This window comes from Lissotriton helveticus, chromosome 9, assembly GCF_964261635.1.
Source record: "Lissotriton helveticus chromosome 9, aLisHel1.1, whole genome shotgun sequence".
Classification (NCBI taxonomy): Eukaryota; Metazoa; Chordata; class Amphibia; order Caudata; family Salamandridae; genus Lissotriton; species Lissotriton helveticus.
The window spans coordinates 1,072,923,384-1,072,938,125 of record NC_136070.1 but is presented as its reverse complement, the minus strand read 5'-3'; the positions used below and the strand labels follow the sequence as shown (position 1 = coordinate 1,072,938,125).

Genomic DNA, 14,742 nt, shown 5'->3' with positions numbered 1-14,742 from the left:
TGGTGAATACAAAAGGAGGACGTTGTCAGTCTCCTCTCCCTTCCTTCTTGTCCTGCTGTCCTTTAGTCTGCTGAATATGAGCAGGGTAGAGAGCAGGTGACTTGATGTAGTAGTTCCTTCCGAGCTCAAACTTTTAACGCTCACATGAGGGGAACTCGCCTGATGAAAGTTCTTAAGTGTCAAGCTTGCACACAGTAATAGACTGCCTAATTGTGACAGGTTACATCCTCTAAGAAATTAACACCAAAATACTTTGCTGTCCTTCAATAGATTTTCATAGGGGTGAGGTAAGCATTGCTCCCTCTCTGATGGACACGCGATGCTGGGCTTATTAGCAACTCCTGGTGCTGGGAATTGAAAAAGCAAGGCTCAGCCACCAGGTAGCACGCAGTTGAAAGAAATCCCACAACATGCTTCAGAGAAGATAGAATTGCACCCTTGGTCCCCACAGGGGATTAAAAAATAGTCTAGGTCAGTGGAGACAGTGAAAGAAGATTCCTGAACACTCTAGGTCTTTGTATGATGTTTAAAACATATGACCAACAGATTACAAATAATATCCGCAAATGAATCAGCCTCCTCAACCGTTTTACTAATGGTTGCATATGTCCAGCAGATATAGTTGGTAAAATAGCACATTTTTCTATGTTGGCAATCTGTGGGCAGCAATAACATCAAAGGTTCAAATTGTGTTGTCGTCAAACCAGTCTTTCATGCTTTCGTGGTGAATGAAATAAGTACCAAGTCTGGAATTTCAATTAGGATTTTGTTGAGGGCAAAGGATGACCACGTTACACAAATAATATCTTTGCTTCATTCAGAATTGTCTAGTTTTCAGAAATGTGTAGTAGTTCCGCAATGGCCTTGTCATCGATTTGCCCAAAATAGTGAGCTATTGGACAGCACGTACAAAAAGGCACTTTTAATGTTAAATAAATGTTTTCTCTTTTCCCAAAAGGGTGAAACAAGCGCAGCATTTTATTAATGTCTATTTATAGTTCTTCTGAATGAATCAAAATTAAGGTCTATTGGTCTGTTTTGTCTGTTCCAGAGTAATTCACAAACCATGGGTTTATTTGCATTTCACATTTGGGAAAAATATTGTTTGAACAAAAACAATTGCAAACACTTAAGAGTGGTATCTCTCCAATGGGGAAAAACACCTTAACCAGTCCAGCTGTGCCTATAATTCTCTACCGCTCTTCCTGGTTTTCTTTGGAAGAGGAACCAAGCCATTTCCATTCCATTTTCACAGTGGCTTTGAAAACCATGTCTTGCTTAGACTAGAGGAGTTAAAGCAAACTTGATCCTAATTTAAATGTGCATGGTATGAACGTGTGAAAGTGCATTGATTAATAATGGATTGTAATATATTTTCAGAATATTCGAATTGACTCTACGATGTCCAAGGAGTACTTTGAAGTTCTAGAATCCTCTCTGAATGGTTCCTATCACCGTGTGAAGGCTTTGAAGAAAGGGCAAACCATTATTGACGCAGCACTTATCTCAATAGTAGATCAGGTATGTATTGCAATATTTTTTTCTTCTGAGTTTTATATAGCGCGAACTTGACCCGGAGGTCTCAGAGCGCTTCACATGAGCACCAGTTGTGTTCCAGACACATTCATTTTTGTTAGGTATTAGGAGATTAAGTGATTTGCACTGAATCACAGGATGTTGAACGTAGTTGCTGAGACTCGAACCAGGTTCCCAAGATTTGAGGTAGACCAACCTAGCCGTTAGGCCACATCCTGTACCCCAAACCAATCACCTGTTAAGGTGACATGCCGCCACCTTGATGATATCAGATAATCACTTAAATTGCTCATCACCTCGACCTGAAACATTAGTATAATGAGAGATTGATTTTATTTTGGAACGTGTTAATTATTGAATGTTGAGAATCTTCTTTAAACAGGGAAATAATTAGGGGGAAAATGCGGTCAGGATTTAATTTGTATATTGCACTGAAATATATTAAAACGTTATAATGAAAGGGACCAAAGTGATCCAGAGGGTCGCACACCCTCCTGGTAATTAAGTACCTGGGAGTACCTTCCCCCTGCATAATGTTGCTATTTTAAATCAAATTCTTTCAATCTAGGGTAAAGTTCATCAGATTCATTGCTTAATGGTGTGCTTTTTATTGGTCAACATATATGCGTGCTCTTATGTGTAATAGGTTCCTTCGACATTTAATTTATCTTTTAAGTTCTAGCACTTATTTTTTCAGCAGATGCATCTCCCTTAGAGAAAGTGCACTGACCTCACAGTCAATATGAGAAAATAATGACATTTGTTTAAACATTTATTATTGTCCAGAGAAAGTCTTTTCAGAACAAAGTTTATTGTTATATTAAGGAAGATTGCAAAATATTCCACGGTACTCCGAACACCGGAGGAGCCATGAGTATAGAATCAAAATACAGAGATAAGCAATCAATTTAGATATCAACACTAATCAGTTTTGTCAAATAACCCCCCATTCCCTCCACCCCATAGGAACTACCCCCCACCCGGGTCCCCCCCTAACCAGAGAAAGTCTTTTCGACCCAATCAAAATGTAGCATTTTGGGATTCTGTTACTGTCTGATTTACAATTTCTTGTGTTTCAGGACGGAGGAGTCCACACCCTGCCTGTTCCAGTGAGAAATCAACAGGAGGTTGAAATCTATGGGCCCATAATACTTTTGCCAAGCATTTTGATTTTTCCCTGGCAGCTAAAATCTGGAGCCTACCAGTATACTATAAAGGTATGTTATTTTAGTAGGACTGTATTTTTCATACCCGTTTGTAGGGTGGAGCATATTTAGTCATATAACCTGTTTACTCTAGGTAAGAAAGCTGTGATCGTCAACACAGTACCACCTTGATTCTAATACACGAAAGTGGTTATCTTACAATGTTTTTTGCTAACTAGTCTTTAATTTATGTGGATGTTTGCTTTGTGATGTGGACCCACTTGTATCCTTCCACCTGGGACCTGCAGTACGTTCTACTCGCCATCAGTGAAAAAGATTGGCCACTTGTGGCCTTTTCTACATGCTATCTCACAAGTGTTATTACTTTTAGAAGTTTAGAATAAGACAGTTGCATTCTTTCACAAGTAAACCTGTGAACATTGACATAGATCATAATAGTGCTGCGTTGTACTGGCTGTATATTATTCAGTTGTGTTTGAAGATCACAGAATACATGTGTTACTAATAAGAATGTACCAAGCGATATTTATTGGTCATGAGGGCTGATGTTAGTAGGTACCTTCACATCTCTCTGCGAACTCTGATGCATGACATGAGACTGTCTTGGTTTTCAGTATTGTATTTATTTATACCTTTGTAGGTTAGAGTGAAAGCTGTTTCGACCTTATTACATTGTTGTCTTAGTTCATCCAAATTTATGACATTGTTACAAATCTAAAGTTTCTGATTTAGATTTTTTTCGAACTTTCTTTTGGTTAATGAGACACTATATCACCATACAAGGACACATTGGGATGTATACACACATAAAGCCGACTTCTGTACAAAGTGTCAGTAACAGGCACAACACCAAATAGTTGATGTTCATTAACACATCCTGTAGGCCTATGTTTCCTTAGGACTACCTGTTGGAAGCCAGGCAGCAAACCTTGCTAACAATAAGTTTACACCTATTTTTGTCTTACTTCAGAGCTGTTTTTGCCTTCACCCCAGCGCTCTGATATCATGGACAGTGAGGTTCCAGCATTTACCAGACCATTTTCTGTGTTGCTACTATTTTAATCAATTAAACTGAGCCGGTATGTTTTCAGCAATCCCGAGAAATGATGCCACCTAGCTGTTAGGTGTAAAATACCTCACTAGACTCAGACTCACAATTACCCTCTAATACAAATCATCCCATTGCAATAAATTGTGTTTGAGAGCCAAACTTTGTGTCTGGGTTGGGAAATCATTGATCCATCTCAAAGCTACTCTTTGTATAGTCAAATAATATGTCATACATTTTTTTAAAGTGTGGCTGATGTCCATGGGTGCCCTGGCACTGGGGAAAAAGAAGCAACAACCAGGGCTGAATCACACTTGCTAGAAGAGCCAACTTTTTAGCTATTTTCTTGAACTGACTATGGCAGGAGTTCTTATGTGTGAACATGGGTAAGAAGTTCCAGTGTTAAGCTGTGAGGTAGGAAAGGGAGCGGCTGCCACTGCAATGCCGTTTAAAATGTGGAGTGATGCCTTCTGGTTGATATGATCAAATATAGGTGAGAGGGTGATAGAGTAGAAAGCTCCATTTAAGACCGGTAGAAAGCTCCATTTAAGACCGATGGAACTTAAGATGAAGGGGAAATGATGCATGGGCGGGAATATTGAGAATCAAGATGGCCTCAGAATTTTCAACAATCTGCAGGCGATGGAGGAGATGGGACAAACGTCGTAGGTAAAGAGGATTCTGTGGTCCAGACGGAAAGTGACCAATGCTTGAATGACATTCTTGCATGCAGAAAGAGGAAGAACGGGAAACACTTTCTTAAACATTCTAAGAATAGCGAAACAGATGACGACAACGTAGCTAACTTTTGAGTAGGTGTCAGCTATCCAAAGACTTAAGTTTCTGGCAGTTTCCATGGGGACAGTTTTGGGTCCCAGGTCACAGGGGCGCCAACGAGAGGACCAGAAAGGGGGCTGTCTGCCAAAATTAAGACCTTCTTGCTGTAAAGCTTAAGACAGTTTATCTTCATCCAGCTAGCCACCGAGGACATACAGTAGCAACATTTATCTTGAGTGACAGAAGAATTGTCAGGGATGGAGATGATGATATTAGTGTCATCAGCATATGACATGCTCTCAAAACCAAACAAATGCGCCAGGACTTCTACATAGGTTATGTAAATATTAATCAAAGTAGGTCCTAATGAGAAGCCCTGCGGGCACTAATTCAGGCTTACCCAAACTTTTCTGTAAATAGTGCTTCTTATCTTTTATGAAAATCATCCCAAGCTACTAATGTTATTAGTGCTGTTTATAGTGACCAAATCAGGCAAGTACATTAGTGGTCACCGAATGCAAGAATACTCGCAGTAATTACTGCAGTACACCAGTCAGGATTGCCAGCAGTAATGTAAAAAAGTATTTATTGATTTCGAATGCCTCAACATGAGTCTTACATAGCAGCGATAGCTGCAATGGCTCCTGGCACCAAGGGTATGGCATTAGTAATAAGTCTGCCCAATGCCACATAGTTTGTCACAATAGTATCATCTTTAAATAGGGTTTGAAAACAGAGCAATTTACCTCAAAACATCATTTAATGAGTTCTAAAAACCCCCACACATTTTTGTCTCAAATACACACGCAATTTTGATATACGTATATTAATTAATTCAAGTAAATGTCCATTTGGTAGCGTAGGCGACAAGCAGCTGGGGATCTAACAGGGCTCCCCCATCCCAATTGGGAGTTGCAACGATATATGTCAATACTTTGCTACTGCTACTGTGGTTGCTCCATTGGCAGGTTAATGTCATACAACCTGCAGTGGTGACTCATTTACAAAGTGTAAGCTATCACTATGGAATGGCTTCCACTCGTAAGTGGTGGTGGATGGCACAAGCATGGAGGGATGGAGAGGAGTATGGGGCGGGGGCAGACAGTGGTCCAAGGGACCACTTGCAAGCTCTGCCAATTAAATCTCCCCCCCCCCCCCTTTTAAGGGGACAGGGACTGCTTTTTTTTTGTTTTTAAAGGTTTACATGCATGGAATGCGATTTCATGGATTGAGGTTTTTTTTGTGCGCAGGCATTTCCGGAGTTTGAAAAATGGCCATGTTGCAGACCAGTCAGTGTGAAAAAATGCACCATGGTGTGCAACCTATTCTTTGGCCAGAACGTCCTAACTTTGGGCAGTGTTACATACCACAGAATGTCAATTGTGAGCCAGTCAATAATTGGTAGAAAAACCATACATTAACCATTGCACACCTTAAGGCGTTGAAATTGGTGGACTTGTGAGGACCTTTCTGCAAATATGTGCAAAGGTTTTTGAGCTTCGGGCAAGACTAGCCCATAGAACTACAAGTGAATGCCAGCGTATTGTTTCCTCCTTCTTACTAGGCAAATCTGTTTAATATTTTGTTCTACATTTTTGGCTCAGAGTTGTCAGATCGGATGCATTTTGTGTGGTAGATGCATTTCAGATTTTGTTTTGGGGCTAACCCTGCCTCTTTTTTCTTGGAGTTATCGTACTTCATTGGCAGGTTGTCTTTTGTTTAAACCCTCTTCCTTCCTCTGCCATCTGCTCAGAACGTCTTCTCACCTTGGACCTTTTATATCAACCGCTGATTTCCTGCTTGTTTGCTGCTCTGTGGTTTTCCTTTCTTTGCACTCTTATTTCTGGTTTGCAGTAGGTACCAGAGAAAGACTACTAGAAACCGTTTTAATTTTTTGCTTCAACCTTTCCCTGCATAGTTTCTAACAAAACAGTAATAGATTTATTATTCCTGAGGAATTCAGGACTGAAGCAACTTTGTTGTTTTCCTCTTCTGAACTTGACATTAAATACCAAGAGTTGTATTCGTGATGTACCACTGGGTTGTAAAAAGTGTTTATTTTTGGCGCCACCAAGGCACTTTTAGATTGCAGACTCGGCCACTCAAGGCAGCACGTTGTGGTCCATCTGACCTCTAGTTATTAATCCCTCATTTTCCTGGGAGCGTGAATGCCTTTTGCCTCTACAATCATGGTTTATTTCCAACCAGGTGCAGGAGCAAACAGGTCGTCCGGCAGCGCACTGACTGTGTATATGACACATAGGAAGTGGCATGTTAGAGCACTCTTTGGAGAGCGCTGCCTGGGCATCAGAGACAAATGACCCTCCCAATGCATCCCCCACAGCGAACTGCAATCACACACTGCAACCACCAAAAATTCACCCAGGTGTGCTGCCTGGTGTGGCACGTGGACCAGTTATATGCTGGACTGTATTTCATTGCAGCCTTCTGTCTTTTTTTTCATAATCTAGTGCATTGTTCTCCAGGGCCGGACTGGGAACTGAAAGCAGCCCTGGCAAATTTTGCCAGACCAGCCCCCGTCCGGCGCGAAGTGAGCGAGTGCAGCTTGCGAGCCTGACCGCTAATAGGGTGGTTTGGGGAGGATGTTCCCTCCAAGAAAAGTTTGGAAAATAACAGACTAAAATGGTGAATTTTACAGCACATTTTTCATTACATATTCAATTGTATCAACTTTCAAAGCACAGTAAATAGTAGATGATGACCGTCAAGAACACCAGGTTACTAAGCGGGGGGGAAAAAAGTTGGGGAACTGGGCGGAGAATCAAAGGGTGGGACTAACCCAAGGATTGGATCAGAGGGCAGAGCCAGAGGTGTGGCAAGAATGTGCAAACATCCCAATTTTTAGTATTTGTTTGGCATTTCACTGCCCGGTTTAATCAACCAGTGGATACACATGATTATTTAAGGTTATAATGAGTTATTGACATTAAAATACATTCACAAAGTGGGATATGCTTCTAATCACAGAATGTCCTACATACGATAAAATGTGGACGCACAAGCCATTTCTTGCCGAGCCATGAAGTTTCTGTCATCAGCACTTCTCCCTTTTTCCACAACAGCAGTTCAAACATGAATGGCAAAATATCCTAGTTTGCAAATGTTTTCTATATAATCATGGTTAATCCAGTATTGGAGCTTTCATAGATTCACATGCCTGAATCATTTCCCGTCGTTAAGACAGGAGTCTCCGGTATATGAAAATGCAATGCTTAGTTGTATAGCAAACGGAAAAGAGGCCTAGGCCCAGGCCCATTTCCCTTTTGCAACCCATAACATTAGTTATGTAAAAGAGACCAAACTTGTCTCTAAACCAATCCGAGCTCCTCACCCTCTAGAACACTCCTGAGAGAACCTTTTGCCCCTAAGATTTTCTACCGCACGTTGTGCTAGGGAGTCTCTCTTGAGCTCTGCTCAAATTCTGCTATTTTTAACCTTTTCGAAGAACTTTCTTATTACATCTTCAACTGGATTTTGTAATACTCTGGACTGTCTTCAAATACATTCTCTAGAGCATGACTGGAATGGAGAAGAAAGATCTGTTTAGAGCCTGTGCCACTTGTTCAAAGAAGAGGCTCGACACGGATGACCCCCATACTGACTGCATTTACTGTCTATACCCAGATCACCAGGCCAATGACTGCAAGGTATGTCGCACTTTCTCAAGTAAGACTCTGAGATCATGAAGGATGCCTTTTGATATGGCTTCAAAAGCTAAAGGCCAGAAAGGAGGTTATCTCCAGTGACAGTGAGGAGGCTTCCTCCTCAACATCTAGGAGATTACAAAAGAGAAGGAAATCTCCTCAAACTCATTCCTCAGGAGAACATCCTGAGAAAGCTCAAAAAAAGACCACTCATGGGTCTTCTCGGCGTAGTCTTTCAAAATTTCCTCAATCTGTGGAAAAGGAGAGTAAAGGACATACCTCTGGAGAAAAACCATCAAAAAAATAAACTTCTGAGCCGTCAAAGTCACCTCCTCAGGTCAAAGAATCCTTTAGGAAGCTGTCTTCTATGTCTCCTGAGGAAAAAACCGAAGAAACTTGCATCGTAGACTGGATCGTCGATGAAGAAACCATCATTGTCGACGACGAAGATAGAGGTAGAGAAACTATCAAAGTCACCATCATTGCCTATTGCGGTGTTCTCTCCATCGTCGACGGTGGTGTCGACGCCGGTTACATCGACGACGACAACAACAGTGACGACGACTATGTCGACGTCGACAGTGACGACGACGACGACGGGGTCGTCAATGGGAACATCGACGACGGTGACTATGTCGTCGACGACTGAAACCGCTCTATGCCTGGTGTCGACGACTGCATCGATGTCAGTAGTGTCAACGGCGATCTCGTCGATGAGGGAAATTCCAGAAAAACTTTAGGACTAATTGTCCGAAAGAGGAGTATTTTGCCAGAGGTCACCTCACCAAGCAAGATTACTCCTCTAGTGCCATCACACCTGCTAGAGGAGGTTTCAGAAGAGTAGGAGGATGAAGGACCCTTTGGTTACGCCAGTAGTCCCTCACAACTACATCTAAAATGTCAGGATGATGACTATGAGGAGGGATATGGGGAGTACCAGAACCCCCCGCAACAACACTATCGCCAAGGGTACCAGGAGGAAATGGTTGCTATGCCATCCTCCATGATAATGGATCTGCAGTTTATACTGGCTGATTATAAAAAGAGATTTCCGCCGACACCAGATTCTCTGGAAATCCCTGTCTCGCATCCACGTTCCATCCCTACTACTCCAGTCAGAAGCAGGGAATCACTACAAGAAATTACGCCTCCAACTCCTCAAACACAACACCACCAGGACCCTGTCACCACGGACGATGAAGAACAGGAAGAGGGAGAAATAACAGATCCCAACAAGGAATGGGTTGACTACCTGATTCCATCTCCGGTTTCGCCCACACAAGTATCTGTTGATTTTCCACCAGTGGATATCGGTGGATTCCATAATTTAATGGAAAGAGCTGCGAAGAGATTCCAGCTTCCAATGGCTACAACACAAACGGAATGCTTCCTATACGATTTTAAGGAGCCATACCATAGGTCGATTTGAGCTATACCAATTGTTAACCATGTGTGGGAAGAAGGTTTAAAGGTGTTGAAGACACCAGCGACAGTTACACCGGTGCTCGCTAGATTGGAAAAGAAATATAAAGCTCCTTCGGACGCACCAGGGTGTTTACTGGGCCATCCAAAGCCGGACTCAGTAATTTCTCAAGCAGCGCAACAGAAATCTAAGAATCCATCGGCGCCTTTATCAGCACCTCCTGACAGAGAGGGGGAGACGTTAAGACGATGTGGGAAATAGGTTTTCTACCATGTCTGCTCTCCTCGTTAAAGCAGCAAATGCCCTTGCCATTCTGGGCAGATACGACAGACAGATGTAGTGCGCTATGGCACCATACATAGATCTCATTCCGGAAGACAATAGACAAGGTGAAAAAGGTTCTTCAGGAGGGAGAAAGGACTTAGGCTGAAGTAATTGACTGTGCGATGGATATCGCGACCACAGCCTTACGGTCGCTGGGAGGTGCAGTTTACGACGTCAAGGTTGGTTAAGGGCGACTGCCTTTAGACCAGAGGTCCAAAATAAAATTCTAGATCTCCCATTCGTCAGAGAAGATTTGTTTGAAAAGCAAGTAGATGAGGCACTTCAGGGTATCAAGAAAGATACAGATACTGTGAACGCCCGTGGTACATTACAGTACAGTAAAGTGCCCTTTCGAGGTGTCTGAGGAATAGGCCAATCATCCTATAGAGGAGGTTACCAACCGGAAAGATACCCCTCTTATTCCTCATCATCACAATCATACCGTCAACAGTATGGGCAAAAACAGTCACTGGTAAAAGACAATGACAACCTCCGGGAGCCGGCTTCATGTATTCCTTCCCCTCCACAAGTTCCCCTGGGTGGAAGAATTGCCTCCCATCTAAATCATTGGCAGAAGATAACTACGGACAGATGGGTCCTCAATATAATACAATTCGGGCATCCTCTAGAATTCCTTGAATTCCGCCCTTGGATACGTCGGGAGATTCTGGCAATGCTCTGAAAGGGAGCAATAGAACTGGTGCTGATCTCCCAAAGGGGAAAGGGATTTTAGTCCTGTTTCTTCCTGGTCTGGAAGAATGCTCTCCAATGGCGTCCGATTCTAGACCTGAGATCTCTGAATACTTATCTCAAGAACCAGTTTTTTCAGATGATGACCCTCCAAGACATTCTGATGCTCTTTAACCCAGGGGATCATATGACCACCCTAGACTTACAAGATGCATATTTTCACATCCCCAGTTATCCTTCCCACAGACAGTATCTTCGGTTTACAGTGGCCAGAGACCATTACCAGTTCAAAGTGCTACCATTTGGCCTCAAGTCTGCCCGAGAATTTTTACGAAATGTCTTGCGCCAGTGGCAGCTTTTCTCCGAAAGCAAAAACACCAAGTATTTCCATACCTGGATGACTGGTTGGTAAAAGCGCCATCGGAAACTTCAACCCAGGCTTCAACTATGGCATGCGTACAGTTGTTTTCCGAACTGGGACTGACTTTGAATATGGAAAAATCATCCCTTCAGCCTTCAAGGAAGATCACGTTCCTAGGAGTGATTCTGGACATCTTAGTAAACAAAGCATTTCCCTGCACAGAGAGGCAACTGGGGCTCGTATCTCTGGCCAAGGAGTTCACAAGAAAAAAGTGTCTTTCAGTACGCAAGTACAAGTCGCTGCTAGGGACAATGTCCTCTTGCATACCTCTCATTCCTTTTTGCCGACTAAGAATGCATCCATTAAAGGAAGGGCTGGATCGACAATGGCACCCGGCAGAGGGATCCTTCGAGGACAAGGCGAAAATAACGTCAGCTATGGTGCAAGCAGTAGCATGGTGGACCGAAAAAAGGAACATCACAGTGGGTCTTTACTTTCTGACCGAACCAACTCCATTGGTAATTACCACGGATGCATCTCTGGAAGGATGGGGAGCATTCCTTCAGGATCTGCTGGTCAGCGGTCGGTGGAAATTGCAAGAACAACTTCACATCAACCTGCTGGAGCTCAGGGCAGTAGGCTTAGCACTACTGGCTTTTCTACCAAGAATTTAGGAAACATCTGTTCTAGTGAGGCCAGACAACACAATCGCTATGCACTATCTCAACAAGCAGGGAGGTACAAGATCACTCTCTCTGTCGCAAGAAGCACAAAAGATATGGAAGTGGGCTGTAGAGCACGTAGTATCTCTAAAGGCGGAACATCTTCCAGGAGATCAGAACATCAAATCGGACACTCTCAGCAGACTGAAATCGACCTGCCACAAGTGGGAAATCAACCAGGACATATTACAAAGCGTCTTGTTCAAATGGGGAGTTCCAATAGTGGATCTGTTTGAGACAGCTGAGAACACAAAATGCTGATTCTTTGCAAGTTGGCATCACCAACAGGGGTCTTGGGGGAATGCGTTTTTGATGGCATGGTCAGGCGTCTTTGCCTATGCCTTTCCTCCGATTCCCCTCCTGCCACACGTTCTCACGAAGATAAAGAAGGAACCGCGCAAAGTAATACTGATAGCTCCGTGGTGGCCCAGACAACACTGGTTCACAGAGTTGCTCCTATTGTCGGAGGATCATCCAATTCCTCTGCAACCGATACCATCACTCTTGACAATGTCCCGGGGACAAGTACTTCATCCAGACCCGAAATTGCTGCGCTTAGCGGCCTGGCTCCTGAATACTGCGAATTTCACCACTTAGATATTTCTGAAGAATGCAGAGATATTCTAGCAAATGCCAGGGCGGAAAGTACAAACAGAACGTAAGCGATTCTGTTTTTGGTGCCAGGAACGTCATATCCATCCTCTAAATTCAGCGGCACATCAAATTATTCCATATATTCTGATGTTAGCAAAATCTGGTTTGGCACCTGCTTCTATTAAGGTGCATCTGGCAGAGATTTCTCAATAAAGAAGAACTTCTTCGGGTCCATCATTGTGGTCTGAAAGAATTATTAAACCGTTCATGAAGGGATTGTTTCAGACTTTCCCTCCCATAAGCCCTCCACCACCTCTCTGGCAGTTGAACATTGTTCTATCCCAATTGATGAAACAGCCCTTCGAACCAATTCACAGGGCGGATCTAAAATTCTTATCCTGGAAAGTGGCTTTTCTAATAGCTCTCACTTCAGCCAGAAGAGTTGGGGAAATACAGGCTCTCACGATACAAGATCCATTTTTGCAATTCAAGGAGGACAGGATTGTCCTCAGGACTAATCTCAAATTAATTCCAAAAGTGCCAACAGATTTTCATCTACATGAACTGTTGATCCTTAAGAGGTTTTCCCCTCAACCGTCAACCGCAGCAGAAAAAGCTCTTCATTCATTAGATGTTCAACGCTGTCTGAAGTTTCACTTGCAAAAAACGAAGCCTTTCGGATAGTCTTCCTAATTATTTGCTGCTTATAATGCACCCAGGAAGGGTTTTCAGTTGTCAAAGAGGGGAATTGCCTGATGGATTTCAAGTGCAAGAAAGTACTGTCCTCAGGCGGCTGGGAAGCCGTTGAATGCACGTGTATGTGCCCATTCTACAAGAGCAGTGTCCACCTCCACTGCTTTATTTGCAGGCGTACCTATCCAGGATATCTGCATGGCTGCTACCTGGAAGAGTACTCATACCTTCACCAGACATTACTGCTTAGATGCACCTGCAGAGCAGTGGGACAAGCAGTACTGAGGAACCTTTTCCAGTAACGGTGAGTTCTCTTTACCATCCCTCCTTCCTTTATTGGTGATATAAGCACATTTTATTGTTGTTTGCTGTATTGTATACGATTTGTGAAGTTGTATCTATATGTATTTATATATGAATACTGCTATTGTCAGATTACATATGTTGCTTAGTTCGAGATCTTAGGTAACAAAAAATGTGCTATGATTTACTGCTCGCTATTCTGATTCAGGCATGTGAATCTATGAAAGCTCAAATACTGGAGTAAGAAAACAAGTTACTTACCTGTAACTGTGGTTCTCCAGTATTGGAAGCTTTCATAGATTCACATGCGACCCACCCTCCTCCCATGTGTCTATGGCACAAGTGCACGAATATCTGAGGATCTTAAGGTTCTCTCAGGAATGTTCTAGAGGGCGAGGAGCTCTGATTGGTTCAGAGACAAGTTTGGTCTCTTTTACATAATGTAGGTTCTGTAGTAGGGGATCTCTGTGGATAGTCATTATCTAGTGAATATTCCAACCCATGTGCGGGGACCCCGGAGCAATCAAAAATAATCTCTTAAGCTGTCTTTGCAGTCCTGCATAGACACTTAAGAGAAAATCAAAGACAAATAATGCAGCCTATACTTCCAAGGCTACACTGGCCAGTACCTCAACTTAAAGTGAAAAGGATAGCCAAATAAAATCAAATTTTACACATATTGCCAAGTTTCACCCATAGAGAAACTTCCCTTCACCAAAATCCTTGAAATGATAGAGAGGAAGGGTTGGACTGACAAGCCCCCATAGGCTGCCATTATGTGTCTGGAAAAGGGATACCGTGCCTTTAAGGAACTCTCCAGAGACCCTCGGTATCCCAGGATGCACAGCCAACGTCCTTTTACTTTCAGTTCTTTTTTCCGGCTCCTGCTAGCAGGACCCTGGAGCATTGAGCTCTCCCTTTTTGGGTATTTCTTCAATTTTTGGCACTTTTCTGGAGTTTTGGGTGTTTCACTCGACGTCTGGGGTCTTCCTCTTCCATTTGCTGTGTTTTTTAACCAGGTTTACCACCTCTTTCTGTCGAAAATGCCAGCTTTATTCGACAAGTGCCCTGAGTGTGGTAGGAAGAAGGCTAAATCTGACCCCCCCAGAGTATGCATACTCTTGTCTCCCTTCCACCCATGTCACTGACTCCTGTGATATCTGTCACTCTTTCTCCAGGAGGACCCTGCGTGACAGGGAGAAGATTCGTCTCCAAGGCCTGGAGCAGAGGAGACATGAAGAACCAGGTGGGACTTCTGGGCATGGAGGGACTCCGTCATCATCCTCTGCCCGTGCATCGGCCTCTGGGGGGGCTCCCCAGTCAAGAAAAGTCCCAGAAAAGGCACAGATCCCGGTCGACGTCGATAGCTTCGGCGTAGAGAGGTATGACCACCATCTGCTCTCCGTCGACCCAGGGCTCTGGGTCCAAGCGGCGTCACCG

At 43.3% G+C, this 14,742-nt stretch overlaps 1 protein-coding gene across 1 annotated transcript in view; it reads left to right on the top strand.

Moving 5' to 3' along the window:
• Positions 1–14,742, top strand: part of NUP210 (nucleoporin 210) — a 524,741-nt gene that overhangs the window by 172,755 nt on the left and 337,244 nt on the right. The window contains exons 10-11 of the mRNA XM_078661451.1: positions 1,381–1,521; positions 2,616–2,753. Coding sequence (XP_078517577.1) covers positions 1,381–1,521; positions 2,616–2,753 — 279 coding nt within the window. The remainder of the gene's footprint in view (positions 1–1,380; positions 1,522–2,615; positions 2,754–14,742) is intronic.